Raw genomic sequence first — 13980 nt, 5'->3', positions numbered from 1 at the left:
AGTCAAACATGTATTTTTAATTGCCAAGGAGAGCACCATTTCAAAAAACTAGCATACCTCAAACACTAAATATTCTGAACAAAGGTATCCATACTTTCCAAATCCCAAAGCTAGTGACCCAAGTCAGCTAGCATAGATGCTGTGGGCCAGTGGGCAATGTCCTTGGTGACAATATAAAGGAGATGGACAAAGGAGAAAGGGTGTATTAGGTAAGGATGTAGAATTTGCATTAGATCCTCTGACATTAGAGAGATACAAAATATTGTAAGCATAAAACATGTATATTGTTTCATAATTTAGGCTTTACGAAGATTAACTTTGAATAGAGATAACAGATCAGCATGGCTATTACTACTAGAATTTATACAAGCCTATAACATAATTCTAGAGATTAGAGGAAGCATAACAATCTTTCATATGACCTGAAATGGTCTTCCGAATTCATTTAGATACCTGTCAATCAATCTTTAATGAAGCATAAACATACCACCAAGTAAAATTTCGCATTTTGTTTATTATGGTATTTCAAAATAATCTCTGACATATGAAAGAAAAAAACCATTAGTTAAATGTGTATTTGCTCTTAGATACCCTACAATAACCATGGTGTATATGATCTTCAATGTTCATTGGGAAGAATGAAAAATATAGTTGGGCTTGTAGGGTAAGCAATGTGGTAGAAGCGAAAAGAGAGAGGATTCAAAACACAGATATTAAAGAAACATAGGTGTTAAGATAGAACCAACAAACACATTCATAACTCAGACAATGGAAGGAGAGAAATTTAAAGCCCTGAAGATAAAATTTAAGGAATAATTACTATTAGTAAGAGAGAGAAAGGGGACTAGACAAATAAAAACAAAATCAAAACATATCTATATTAAAAAATATAGTCAGGGGAGACCACAGTGAAGAAGGATGAAGTACAGTCTGCTGACCTGACCTTGGATGCCCAGCATCTGTGTCAAAAGCTAGGCACGGCAGTGAACAGCTGTAATCTCAGTGCTGGGGATAAACACACAGGAAACAGCCCAGAATTCAAGTCAGACAGTCTGTCCAAATCAGTGAACTCAAGGTTCGGTGAGAGACTTGTTGGAAAATAAGATGGAAAGCAAGTGAGAAAGGTGTGGGATATTGAGTCTGGCTTCTACATTCATGAACACATATGTGCTTGCACAATTATACACACAGAGAATATGAATTCATGTGGGCATATGCATTCATATAGTTACACAGGAGGGAGGAAGGAAAGGGGAGAGATAGATAGATAGATAGATAGATAGATAGATAGATAGATAGATAGATATAGAGATGGGGGCAGAGAGACACAGACACAGAGAGAAGAAAATAATCCAAGATGAAGAAAATATTAACAGTTCTATATTGAAGCCTTAAAGGAGACTCTAATAACATCATCATTAATTTTAGTCTGTTCGAGACATTAGGAAAAATGAGGACTAACTAAAGCTTTTAAAAGAATAAGGAAAGTAGGAGGAATTTGAGAATTTGTACTAATCAATATGTTAAATGATTAACTAGATAAGTTAATAAACACGACAAAATTAAAACCAAGTACATGTTTAATAGCGGGCTTTCTAAGTAAAATTTGTTTTAAAATAATTTTTAAACCTAATCCTAAATACTAAACCTAATATTTAAAGGTTCTATCACTCTGAAGATAGTTCTATTCTGATTATACAACTTGAAGTTGTTTTTTTTTTTATGTACAGTGCACTGCCTGCATGTATGTCTGTATGCCAGGAGAGGACACCAGATCTCATTATAGATGGCTGTGAGCCACCATGTGGGTGCTGGAAATTGAACTCAAGACCTCTGGAAGAGCAGCCATCTCTCCAGTCTTACTAATTAGTGAAGTTTTTACTGTAGTTTTGCATGGGTGTTCTGTATTCCTTTATATTCCTGGTGGTTTTATTATCTGGCCTTTTATTATAATCATATTGTAAACAAAATTAGTCAGTCTGTGGTTTTCCTTTCTCTGGTGAATACTGATGCTGTCAATTTGTTTATTGATTATTTGTTTATCTTTTTCAGGTAAATAACCATACAAGTCCTCTGTTCATTTTAAATTTTGTTACCTCTGTATTTTTGTTTGTGATATCGAGAATAATTATTGCTGGTAGGGAATGATGGTTTGCCACTCTTGTGACTGGTTCATAAAACTGCTTTTACTTTTAAATAATGGGCACTGGTTGTGGTAGTCTGGACTGTCATGCATCTTATGAGGTTCACCTTTATCTACTAATGATGCTGGAGTTGTAGTACAAGGGCTTCACTGAGGGCAAAGATGGTTCAAGGTGACTTGATAACACACCACACAAATGCTTGCCCTTTGTGACTCTGGTTTTGGTACAGAAGCGATCAACATAAATTGCTTAGGAAGGTATGAGGTAGTAGAAAGACGAGAGTACGATTTTCTAAAATTTACAGCTCCCTCCAAATAGATGCACTTGTAATTTTATTAGGAAAAGCTACTAGAAAAGTTACTTCATGCTTTCATTTCATGCATATTTACACATAATGCAGATTCTGAAAACCTACTTTAAAAATAAAAGGAGCTTGTACTTTTCACTTGGAAATTTGTGCTCTAAGAGTAGCACTTTAAATTTGGGAGCTTCAGAAACATGGGCCTCTTCATCATTTCCTCCCTTGCTTAGCCTGCCTTAAATGTATAGTTCTCTTTCCGAGTTTGCTTGCTATCAAAGTTGGAACATCTGTTTCTTTTGTTTATGCCAACAGATCTCGCAAGCACTTAGACTTTCTCAGAAACCGTTCATGCAGATGCCAGCCGGGTGTGGGCAATTAGTTGCGTGAGTGCCAAGCAAGCTCACACTCTGTATACTTATGGATAATCATTTCCACCCCACCTACAGGTCTCTTCTCTTTATCTTTTTTATCTTTAGTGTGTAATTAAGCCTCTCTGCTGCCTCCAGAACAATGTTTTATAGCATGAACAAGATTCTCAGAAGGGCTGAAAATATGTGTAATTTGAAAGTCCCTCAACCCCTCATTTAGTAGATTTGAGTAGACAATGGATTTCAGAGAGATTCTCAGCACTGAGAAATACATTTAAGAAAAAAAAATGAGAGAAAGACACTCAGTAGCTAGGCGAATCCCTGCCAGGGCAGCACTTTCTGATGCTGAATAAAATCCTGGGTTAACTATGTACTGTCACATCTCTGTGACAGAAAAGACACTTCAGTTTTCTTATTGCAAAAACACCTTTGGGCCCACTGAATAAAAAAGTTCCCTGCAGAGCACACAGAGTTATTTGTTTTGTGTTAGAACGACAAAGATACAGTTAACTGTCGACACTGAACAGTTACAAAGATATCAGAAATTGACTCTGTGATGGTGAATTTTCATGATTAAATTGACTAGAATCACCAAGGAGACACACCTCTGGGGTTTAGATGAATGTGTGCGGTACTATTCTGTCCATTTGTTTGGGTATCGAATTGAATAAAATGGAGAAAGGGGAGAGGAGGGGGAGAGGGACGAAAGGAAGGGCGGCAAGCGACATGGAGACAGCAGAGAATGAGACAGACACAAAGGGAAAGTCACATCAAGCAGCTTAGCCACAACTCTCATCGTTCATTGCTTACCGGTCTTCTGAGATATGAGGAATCCTAGTCCCAAACTCCTGCCACCATGGCCTGTATCAAAACTTCACAGCTACCACAGGCACTATCGTACCTTCCCAGACTGAACACAGAAAGAATATGAGTTTTGCATGAATGTGTGTAGTACTATTTGATCCATTGGCTTAGGTATCAAAAAGAGAAGGGGGAGAGGAGAGGAGAGGAGAGGAGAGGAGAGAGAGAGAGAGAGAGAGAGAGAGAGAGAGAGAGAGAGAGAGAGAGAGACTAAACCTCAACTTTCATCTCTCATTGCTTTCTGGTCTTTGCAGATACTAGAAGTCCTAGTCCTACTGCCGTACATGTATATACGCATGCGCATGATATATATGTATACTGTGCTATTTTATATGTAATATATGCATTCATTCATGTATATGTATATATTAATCTCTATATATATGTATGTATGTATGCTCTACAGAGAGCGGAAAAAGCAAAAAGAGCAAGCTTCCTTCTTCTCTGTTCTTTATATAGGCTGTCAGTAGAAGGTGTGACCTAGATTATAGATGAATCTTCCCATTTCAAAAGATCCAGATTGAAAGTGGTTCTTCCCACTTCAAATAATTTAACTAAGAAGAAAAATCCCTTAAAAAAAAAACCTCACAAGTATACCCAGATCTTTGGGTTTTAATTAATTCTAGATGTAGTCAAACTGACAAACAAGAATAGCCATTACAATTTCAACCCTTGTCATTTTACACACAATCCTATCTTTTTATGTCACGTTTAATTTCCAAATGACACCAATAAACAGGTCATAATTATGCCAAACATGATATAAGTATTCCTTGTATAAAACACAAACACACTATAAATTTTAGAATAGGTGGCAATGCCCTTGGAGGGACATTTTTAGTATCTCAAACTTAAATATGATAGCCACTGATACTCTCTTAATTGGTGTTACATTGCATGAAAAAGATTCAAGGATAGAAAACATAAATATCTGTGTAAAACATATTCGAACCAAATATAACAGAAATACTCATGCCATTTATAATCGTCTTTTTGCAACTGCTTGTGGATAGTTTGCGTTTATAACTACCTTCTACTGCCCTTTTTCTTTCTTCCACCCTCACCAAGCACTTCAGCTGGCCTTGGTTCTTTTTTTGGAGGAATAACTCATACCTTCAATCCTGAAGGGTCCATGTACATTATCATCCTTCCTGGATTAGGGTGCAGCAGTCTCTCATTTTCTTCAAAGTACATAGTAACACAAAGAGATGTCCTAAATGATTTCCTTTACACTAGCCATAATCTTTCTTACATCAATAATGAAGAAGAAATCTAATTTCATCTTGGTAATCTGGATCAATCACATACCCCAACACTGTTAATTCCTTTTTTGGTTCTTTTGGTTTGTGGGCATCAGAAGCCAAAAGTGGCAAGGGGGAAATCTGGGCTTCCAGTTCAATGGATGCTTGTTGTGTCTCTCTCCCTGGAACCAAAACTTCTAGGTAAGCACAGCTTGAAGTCACAGAAATAGGAAGCAGCTTAAGGTCACAGGAATAGGAAGTAAAAACTCAGTAGTTGGTCATTGGGAATGATAATGAGTGGAACCATTCCAGTTTCTACCCTTTGATCAGTGGCTTTTGGCTGTGGAGAAACTGCACCATAACCTGGATGCTGATTCAAGGAATATATCACATTCTGGAGAATCCTGCCCCATCCCTCCAGGCTGCTGTCACCTAACTGTGACATAAGAAAACAACTACAGCCTTATATCATGGCAGCTTCTTCAGGATGGTGAGGAGCATGGTAAGTCCAGTGGACTCTATAATTATGGGTCCACTGTTACCCTTATCTATCTGTGAAGGGAATTCCTTGGTCAGAAGCAGTATTGTGTGGAATACCATGATGTGGGTAAGGTATTCTGTAAGTCCACAGATAGTGATTTTGCATAAGCATTACATGCAGTAAGGCAAACCCATAACCAGAGTAAGTTTCTACATCAGTAAGGAGAAAGTGTTTTCATTTACGTGAAGGAAGTGGTGCAATGTAGTCAATCTGCCACCATCTCACTGGCTGTTCACCTGGAGAAATGGTGCAATATCTGAGGATTGATATTGGTCCCTGATATTGGTATATCTGCTATTCATCAGCAGCTGTAGCCTTGTCAACCTTGGTGGTTGCAGGACATTTTGTTAAGCCCATGCATTACTTCCATCTCTGTCACCATGGTCACTTTTCTCATGAGCCCAAGGGGAACAATGACAGAGGTAGCTGGGGGAAGAGGTTGATTATTCACAGAACAGGTCACCTTCTCTCTTTGTTGGCTGAACTCTTCTGCTGAAGTCACTTTTTGATGCTCATTAATGCAGGACACAAGTATCTTCACATCCTTTGCTTATTTGGAGAGATCACAGCTATCCAAATATTTCTCATCCAGATGTATTTCTCACCAATTTTTCCAATACTGGTATTCCCAAGTCCGTGACTATCCATCCAGTCCACGGATACAGTCCATGAATTAGTGAACAATCTCACATCTGGCCATTTCTTCCTTCTAAAGAAAATGTGTGATCATATGAATTGCCCGAAGATCTGCCCACTGTGGAAATTTCCATTTGCTGGAGTCTTTTGGGGTTTTTCTCAGAAAGGAGTTGTAATTCTGCAGCTGTTCACTTTTAGGCGGAGCCTGCTTAATGTGCAGAACCATAAGTATACCTGGCCCTTGTTTTTTCTTCCTTAGTCAACAGATCAAAGGGTTCACCCCATGAAGCTATAGATGCATGCTTGATAGCAGAGGGCATTGCAATGGGAGTAGAAACCATAGACACTTGGGCAACGTCTTCATGTAGCTTGCTTGTGCCTTGAGGGCATGTTTGGGCTTGACCATGAATAAAGCAATTCCATTTAATAGTAGATTCCTGCTGTGCCCATCCTACTTTAGGACTTGGTGGGTCAGATATCACCCAGCTCATGATGAGCAGCTCAGGTTGCTTGGTAACTTGGAGGCTCAATGGCAAATAATCAGTTTCCACTAAGGTCGAATAACAAGCCAAGAGCTGTCATTCAAAGGGAGAACAGTTGTCTGCAGATGATGATGGAGCCTTTCTCCATAATCCCCATATGCCTTCAGAATCCACATAGGACCATTAAATGTGCTTCTTTCTTGGTGGTGGGAGGAGCCAGGTACAATAACTTATCTTTCACCTTAGAAGGAATATCTCTGCATGTCCGCACCACTGGATTCCTAAAAGTTTCACTGACGTTCTTGTTTTGGTTGACTTTATTTGCCTTTCTCTGATGCACATATGTGTTACCAACAAGATACCAAAGTTTTCTGTTCACATGGCCCAATCAGATTAATGTCATTAATATGGTGCATTGATGTGATATTTTATGGAAAAACAGACAACCTAGATCCCTTTGAACTAAGCTATGACACAGGGCTAGAGAGTGAATATATACCTGATGTAAAAGTGTGAAGGTATCGTTCTGATTGTGACAATGGAAAGCAAATTGCTCTGTTGGTCGTTATGGACAGGTACTGAGAAAAGGCATTTGCTAGATCAGTAGCTGCATACCAGGTACCAGGAGATATGTTAATCTGCTCAAGTAAGGACACCACATCTGGTACAGCAGCTGCAACCGGACTCACTACCTGACTGAGCTTTCGAAAGTCAGCTGTCATTCTCCACGATCCACCTGTGTTCTGCACTGGCCCGACAGGGGAGCTAAAGGGAGATGTTGTGGAACCATCACCCTTCAATCTTTCAAGTCCTTGACAGTGGAACTAATTTCTGCAGCTCCTCCAGGGATGCAGCACTTTTTTTGATTCATTGTTTTTCCTGGCAGAGGCAACTCGAAATGCTTCCATGTAGCCTTTCCAACCACAAAAGCCCTCACTCCACAGGCCAGGGAGTCAAGGTAAAAATTCTACCAACTTCAAAGTATATCTATATCAATTATACATTTTGGAACTGGGGGAATAAACATAGAATGAGTTTGGGGATCCACTCAACTTACTGTGAGTCAGATGTTAGTTAAAACTCAATCACCTGACCTCCATAATTCCCTATTTTAGCTTGAGGACCATGTTGCTTCTTGGGATCTCCCAGAATCAGCAACAATTCAGAACCAGTATCCAACAGACTCCAGAAAATCTGATTGTTACCTTTCTACTAGTGTGCATTTAGCTTTGTAAAAGGCCATGAATCCCTCTGTGAAGCACTGGAGAAAGGTTAACAGTAAAACAGGGAACCTGATGGTTCTTTTATTCAAGGTGTTCTGGTCTGCAAATTGGCTCAAGCTTGGAACTCGGCCCACAGGCTAAGATTCCCATTTGCACCAATATGGTGTAGGTAGGCTTTCTCCCATTTGTCTGCATCATTCCCTTCCTGCTACCATGACATTTTTCATGCCTTCTCTGCCAATGTGACCTATATCGTGCCTTTCTGGCCACAAGGACTACATGCTTGCAATCCAGGAGTTAGAATAAACTCTTCCTTTTGCGTTTGCTGGTCTTTTGCCACAGCAAAATAATAATAGTTAATGCAGAAAGTTATGCCAAGAAACGAGTTCATTGTTGTGAGCAACCTGTATCTGCCTAGTGTGCAACTCTGAAGTCACCCATACTCCTTTTCTCAATAAACTGGACTCCACCCGCTGCTCTCTCTCAGTGTAAACCCAGAGAAGAAGCATGTGCAATGACCGTACCACAGCCTGGAAGCTGTGTTTTCTTAAGTTTTTCTCTGTTAAACAGCTGACTCCATTACGTTTGAATATGGCCTTCCTTGAATTCTTAGGACCCTTCCCATTCTTCACTCAGTCCATGCTCTGTATGACTGCTTCAGAGAGTAAATGGACTTGGAGGGATTGACAGAATCAGGCTATTGACAACCAATGCAGCATTCCTCAATGGATGCTCAGTTCCGGTCAATATTTGGTTACTATTAGCCCACTTTGGGATTTGTCAGTAGTACCCTAAGTTTAGAGTCCTCTCCAATATAGTCTTGCTTCTTTTCCTCGCTCAGCTTTTGGGCTGGAGCCTCTCTGCATACTCACCCTCTTCCTTCTTTTGGGGAGGTACAGCAGCTGCCTCCCAGTTACATGTTAGATTTCACTATATGTTCAGATGGTACGATCTGGGTAAATGGAACTTTCTTTATTACTTTTTTCTCTGATTCTTTTCCTTATCACTATGTTGTAAGTTAAGAGAAGGGGGGTCGAAAGATTGTCTTTAAATTGGAGAAAACAGGAGGAAAAGATACAAATTGAAGGTACCAATAAATAGAAATTAGAAGTAGAGAAAATAATCAGGAAGCCAACATATGTTTGCATACTTCAGCTGATCTCAAGTGGAAAGCTAAAGGAGGAGGAAAGGACACTGGAAAAGAATTCTGAAATATCTGTGACTATATTTAACTGTTTTGTAGTAGTTCTGTGGTTATGAGTTTAGTCTGGATTTTTAATTACAAAACAGAAGAACAAGTCATTTATTGCCTAAGAGAGTAGACAAAAGTTTGGATTCATTTTAGACATTTCAGAATGGGAAAATACATTGGTAAAGTAAATAATATGGAGAAAAGTTATTTTTATAATAAACAGATTATTCCATGTTAATTCCATAATAATTTATGTATTATAGGCAGTGTTAATCCCTCTGTGTGACTAGGAACTCATGATATAAAGTTAATGTGCTTACTATTCCCAATAGTTGAAAATAAATTAGGTCAATATCTAGCCAAGAAAGATTCAAAGTAGTTAATTATTTGATAGTAGGATTTTTGTTCATTTGAAACATTGGTCATATGTAGTCCAAGTCGGCTTTGAACTTGAAATTTTTCTCCAGAGTGTTGGGATTTCAGAAATGTACCATCATGCTCGGGATATGATAATTTTTTTCAAAAATAAAATAATATGCCAAATACTAATAAATCAAGAAGAGGCAAAACCTTATGTTTGAATAAACTGAATGATGCTCTGTGGGTGATTGTTATTGACAACTCACTGGGTACTGAGTGCCCTTGTATCAGCACGTCGTGAAATGAAACTTACACTTCACAAGATCACCTCTTTTTGTTGTCTAGTCTGTGGAAACTTGTACAAGATGAAGGGCCTCGCTCCACTTTCTGGTCTATGGAGGCCTTAGCTTTCTAATAATTCACTCCAAACAACCTCAACTGATCTAACCGAGCCAGTTCAGTGAGGTCCCCAAGAGGTTATTTGAGGTATCAAGCTTGTCCTCTTTCTCTGACTCTGTAATTTGTGATAGGAAAGCCAGAGCTGCTGAGATTATTTAGGTCCGAGTGGAAGCTTGGAACAGCAATGAAAAGAATGAAGTCATGCTTCCGATGAAAGAACTGCATCACTGAAACAAACCCAACATCTGCACTCTCTTTGAACCTTCGGTTTTGTGAGTCAGCTCATCTGCTCCATTGTTTAAATCACTTTGTGTCAGGTGTTTGATTGTGTCCTAACTGAAAAACTCTGCTTCAGTAGCTTGAGTTCCTAAGACTTGAATCCTGGTGGTTAGAGACATAAAAACTTAGGCAAGTTGTCCAATGACTTTGATCATTTATATAACCATTTATAAAATAATCATGATAATATCGTTTTAAGTTCTTATATATGATGGGGAACCTCCTTCAGGCAATGGCCCTGGAGAGGCTAGACTAGGTTGGGCATGGCTTTGGGTACTAAAAGGTGTGTTCCCGCTGCGCTCTCTCTCTCTCTCTCTCTCTCTCTCTCTCTCTCTCTCTCTCTCTCTCTCTCTCTCTATCTCTCTCTCTCTCACTTTCTCTCTCCTCTCATACCTGGATTCTGGATTCCATTTCTGTTCCTCATTGTGATCTGTGAGTACCCCTTAAATAAATAACCCCTTTATTATACTCTATTTGGAGCTAGTGTGGGATTATTTGATTCACATTCCCCCTTATCTAGTGTGTTTACCTTCATATATACATGGAGAACAAATATAAACTACTTTGTTCAGAACATTTATCTATAACGAATACTACTCCTTTCATCCCTGTTATACAACATGGGATTTATATTTAAATGCAAATTAATCAATTTACACTCTTAAATTATAAAGTTAATACTGGGGTGCCCAGTCCCAACTGATACATCTACAGTAAGACTCCTCCATACAAGGCTCAGGAAACATTGAAGAAGAAGGGATGGAAAGATTGCAAGAACCAGATATCAGGAAGTCTGCTGTGAGAGTATGTCTTTTAGATATGACAAGTAAGTCATGACAATATGGCTGCCTTAACAAATCCTGAGCAATTTTAACACCAGTAGATACCACAACATGGATGAAAGAAATATCACAAGGCTCCTACCCATAGATGAAATCAGTTAATGACTGGCTGAGAAATAGTCTTCTGCAAAAATGAGCCCCTTAATTTGTTATCCAATAACAAATGGTTAGTCCTGAAACCATATGCATAAAAACAACACAAAGTGGAATCAGCAGGTTGTATTTATATATGTATTAATGTATATGTAGCAATAATAATAATAAAAAGACCAGGAATAAGACAGGGAGCTGGAGGGTAAGGAGGAGTTTGATGGAGGAGAGGGATGATATAATACTTTAGTTAAGAATAAAAATTGAAAAGGATGCAAGAAGAGACATGATGGATATAATTCAGTGCAAATATAACTCCCAGAATCTTTTGCATAGCAACAAACAGTCAGCATCTCTGTTTTTATCAGAGGAGTGCACTTCATACAGGAAGTCTGGACTTCAAAATAATATGTGGTCATGGTAGGAACACTTCTCAATATTGTTTGGTAACCACTCTTAGAAGTTGCTTTTACTGTACATGTGCACGTTACAAGATGGAGAGAGGGCAGGTTATTTTGTACATTTTGACAGGGGCGAGAAGACTGTTGTGGTATGAATTGACCTTGTTATGATAGCACTTACTGGTATCCACTTCAGTTACCACGATTGGTTTGGAGAACTGAATCCGGAATCCCCAGGGGTAATCTCCGGTTCCTTTGAATAGTCTCACAGTTCGCTCTCGAACTGCAAGAAAGCAGAGGATGAATTGCTTTGAGTTGCCATTCAGTGCTACACACTGCTACAGAACTGTAAAAGTGGCATGTTTGCCTTACTGATTGCATATCACGCCTAATAGAACGGTTTCCAAGCAATGCTAGGCAATAGACTGCAATAAATATACGTGACTATAATCATATACATTTTTTTACCAAATTCTATTGATGTGACTCTAATCATATACATTTTTGCTGACTAATATTTTCATTAAATTAATTATTTTCTTAAAAATTATCCTTTCTCATTTAACGTATCTATAGTCACATAAATATAATTTGGTAACACAGAACATGTAGATAAAATTTCTGAGAACAAATGAATAATATGTAGATTAATAATTAAGTAGCAATAAAGATGTTTTATTCCATAGTAAGCTATATTTAGAAATTACTTTTTACTAATTCTTTAGAATCATGAGGCCATTTAATTAGAATTATTTTATCTTTATTACTAGTTTCAGCATCAACAATTATTAAAGTGCTTTTGTCATTATTATTAACAATGAAATTTCCATTTGCAAATATTAACGTATTATTTTCTATATTATTGAAGGAACATATTCTAGAAAAGAATACATTAATTATACAAAACTCTGCATTTCGTTTTTATAGTTTTATAATGTGGTATAATTTAATCTTCACAAAAGATGATGATGATGATTACTATTTAGAGAAGAGAATTTTGAGAGGTAAAGTGGTTAAGTACTCATGTCAAGAAAGTAAAGCTTACTGCTGCTGGGCAGCAATATACCTTAGGTTTCAGCCTTAAGTACTCTGCACACAGTTCTAGCAATGTGGAGTTGCTTAGATATATAAATAAGAGAACTTATTACAACATTATTCATGAAAAAAAAGAAAACTGGAACATTCCACAAACTGAAGTTTTACAGGAGCCTAGAAAAGTAAAAGACCTGTCTCACTCTGAAAAATACAAGAGTAATTGGCATTGGAGAGGTTGGAACACATAGGTTTGCCTACATTGTCAATGGAGAATCCTAAGCTCTTCATAGTAACGGTACATGGATTTTTACAGTCACCAAGCTAACTTCAATTACTGTAGTCCAGTTTTTTCCTTCCATAATTGTTTTCTCCCTACTACCTTCACAGCTTCTTTTCTGTATCATGTTCTCGTGTGTGTGTGTGTGTGTGTGTGTGTTTAGTGTGTGTGTTCCTCACAACTTCTGCTTGTTAACCAGTTTAACTTCTTCACAACATCAATCCATTCATTGATCTTCTTGACTTTCCTCTACCTTCAGGCACATTTCCCTTTATGCCCACTCTGAAGAACAGCCTCACAGATCAGTCTTCTCTGTTCAGAATGATTAGGGGCTGCTATTCCTTAGAAACGGGGAAAAAGCTTAACTCCAGATTGTGAACATCATGGACATTTTGCCTTGGAGACTTGTAAACAGTAAGTAAAGAGCAAGAGATAATAAAATATAACTAATGACTTTCCCAAGCCTCAGAAGAACATTCTGAACAGTAGTTCAGCTCCCAGGTACTTGTGTAAATGCTCGGCAAGTATAAGATAAGAATTTCAAGCTATTGAAAAGAGTAGGGTAACCTAACATCTTAAAATGGAAATTTAACAGAATTCCCTTTCATACAAAGTAAGAATGCGTTATAATTTCCAAGTAATATATTTTACTGCCTTTTCTCAACCTGCTGCTCCCTTTTCTTCTGTGGATATTAGTTGTTACTTCTTAGATTCAGATCCTTCTCCAGGCTGAAGTGGAAAGAATTTTCTTTTTTGTACAGTTGCCTTATCTTAAAGTCCATATCCAAAGGTACTATTTGTACCCACATGTAGACAAAATAAAGGCAGAATTAAAAGCACAGAGGATGTCAAAGAAACTTGTGAGTCTTTGAAGTTATGGGCAACAATGCTCCTGAAGGTAGTGAAAGCCCTTAGTTTGGTCCTTCACATGTTGTAGAGCCTTTTATTCAACATGGCTGACAGATGGTCTTAGATGCATGTCTCCTAACATTAGCAAAAACATTATTCATTATAAATTTATATTACTTTGCAGAGCTTGTAAAATGATTTGCTTGATTTTTCTCTTAGATATTCTGGGATGAATCATTATATTTCTTGTGAGAAGCAACAAATATAGCAGAAGGCAAAGCTTTCTGCTCAGGCATGCTCAGTTGTGACCACCTGTTTGGTCAGATAAGGAAGACAAGCATCTGATACAAACAAGGGGACATTCATCCATTTTCACAGGTTCATTGCAGTCCAACGAAGAGTCATTAATTTACAAACATTTGCTGCACACTGTTTTTCTGCAAGGCACTTTCTTATATA

The 13980-nt window shown here is 38.0% G+C and overlaps 1 protein-coding gene across 1 annotated transcript in view; it reads right to left on the bottom strand.

Moving 5' to 3' along the window:
• The window catches only part of LOC142836811 (uncharacterized), a 107717-nt gene that overhangs the window by 70872 nt on the left and 22865 nt on the right, over positions 1–13980 (bottom strand). Inside the window, exon 5 of the mRNA XM_075951422.1 lies at positions 11542–11643. Coding sequence (XP_075807537.1) covers positions 11542–11643 — 102 coding nt within the window. The remainder of the gene's footprint in view (positions 1–11541; positions 11644–13980) is intronic.

The sequence above is a fragment of the Microtus pennsylvanicus genome, chromosome 17, assembly GCF_037038515.1.
Source record: "Microtus pennsylvanicus isolate mMicPen1 chromosome 17, mMicPen1.hap1, whole genome shotgun sequence".
NCBI classification, from domain to species: domain Eukaryota; kingdom Metazoa; phylum Chordata; class Mammalia; order Rodentia; family Cricetidae; genus Microtus; species Microtus pennsylvanicus.
Note: the sequence above shows the minus strand (reverse complement) of the source record. Positions and strands in the feature narration are given on the sequence as shown.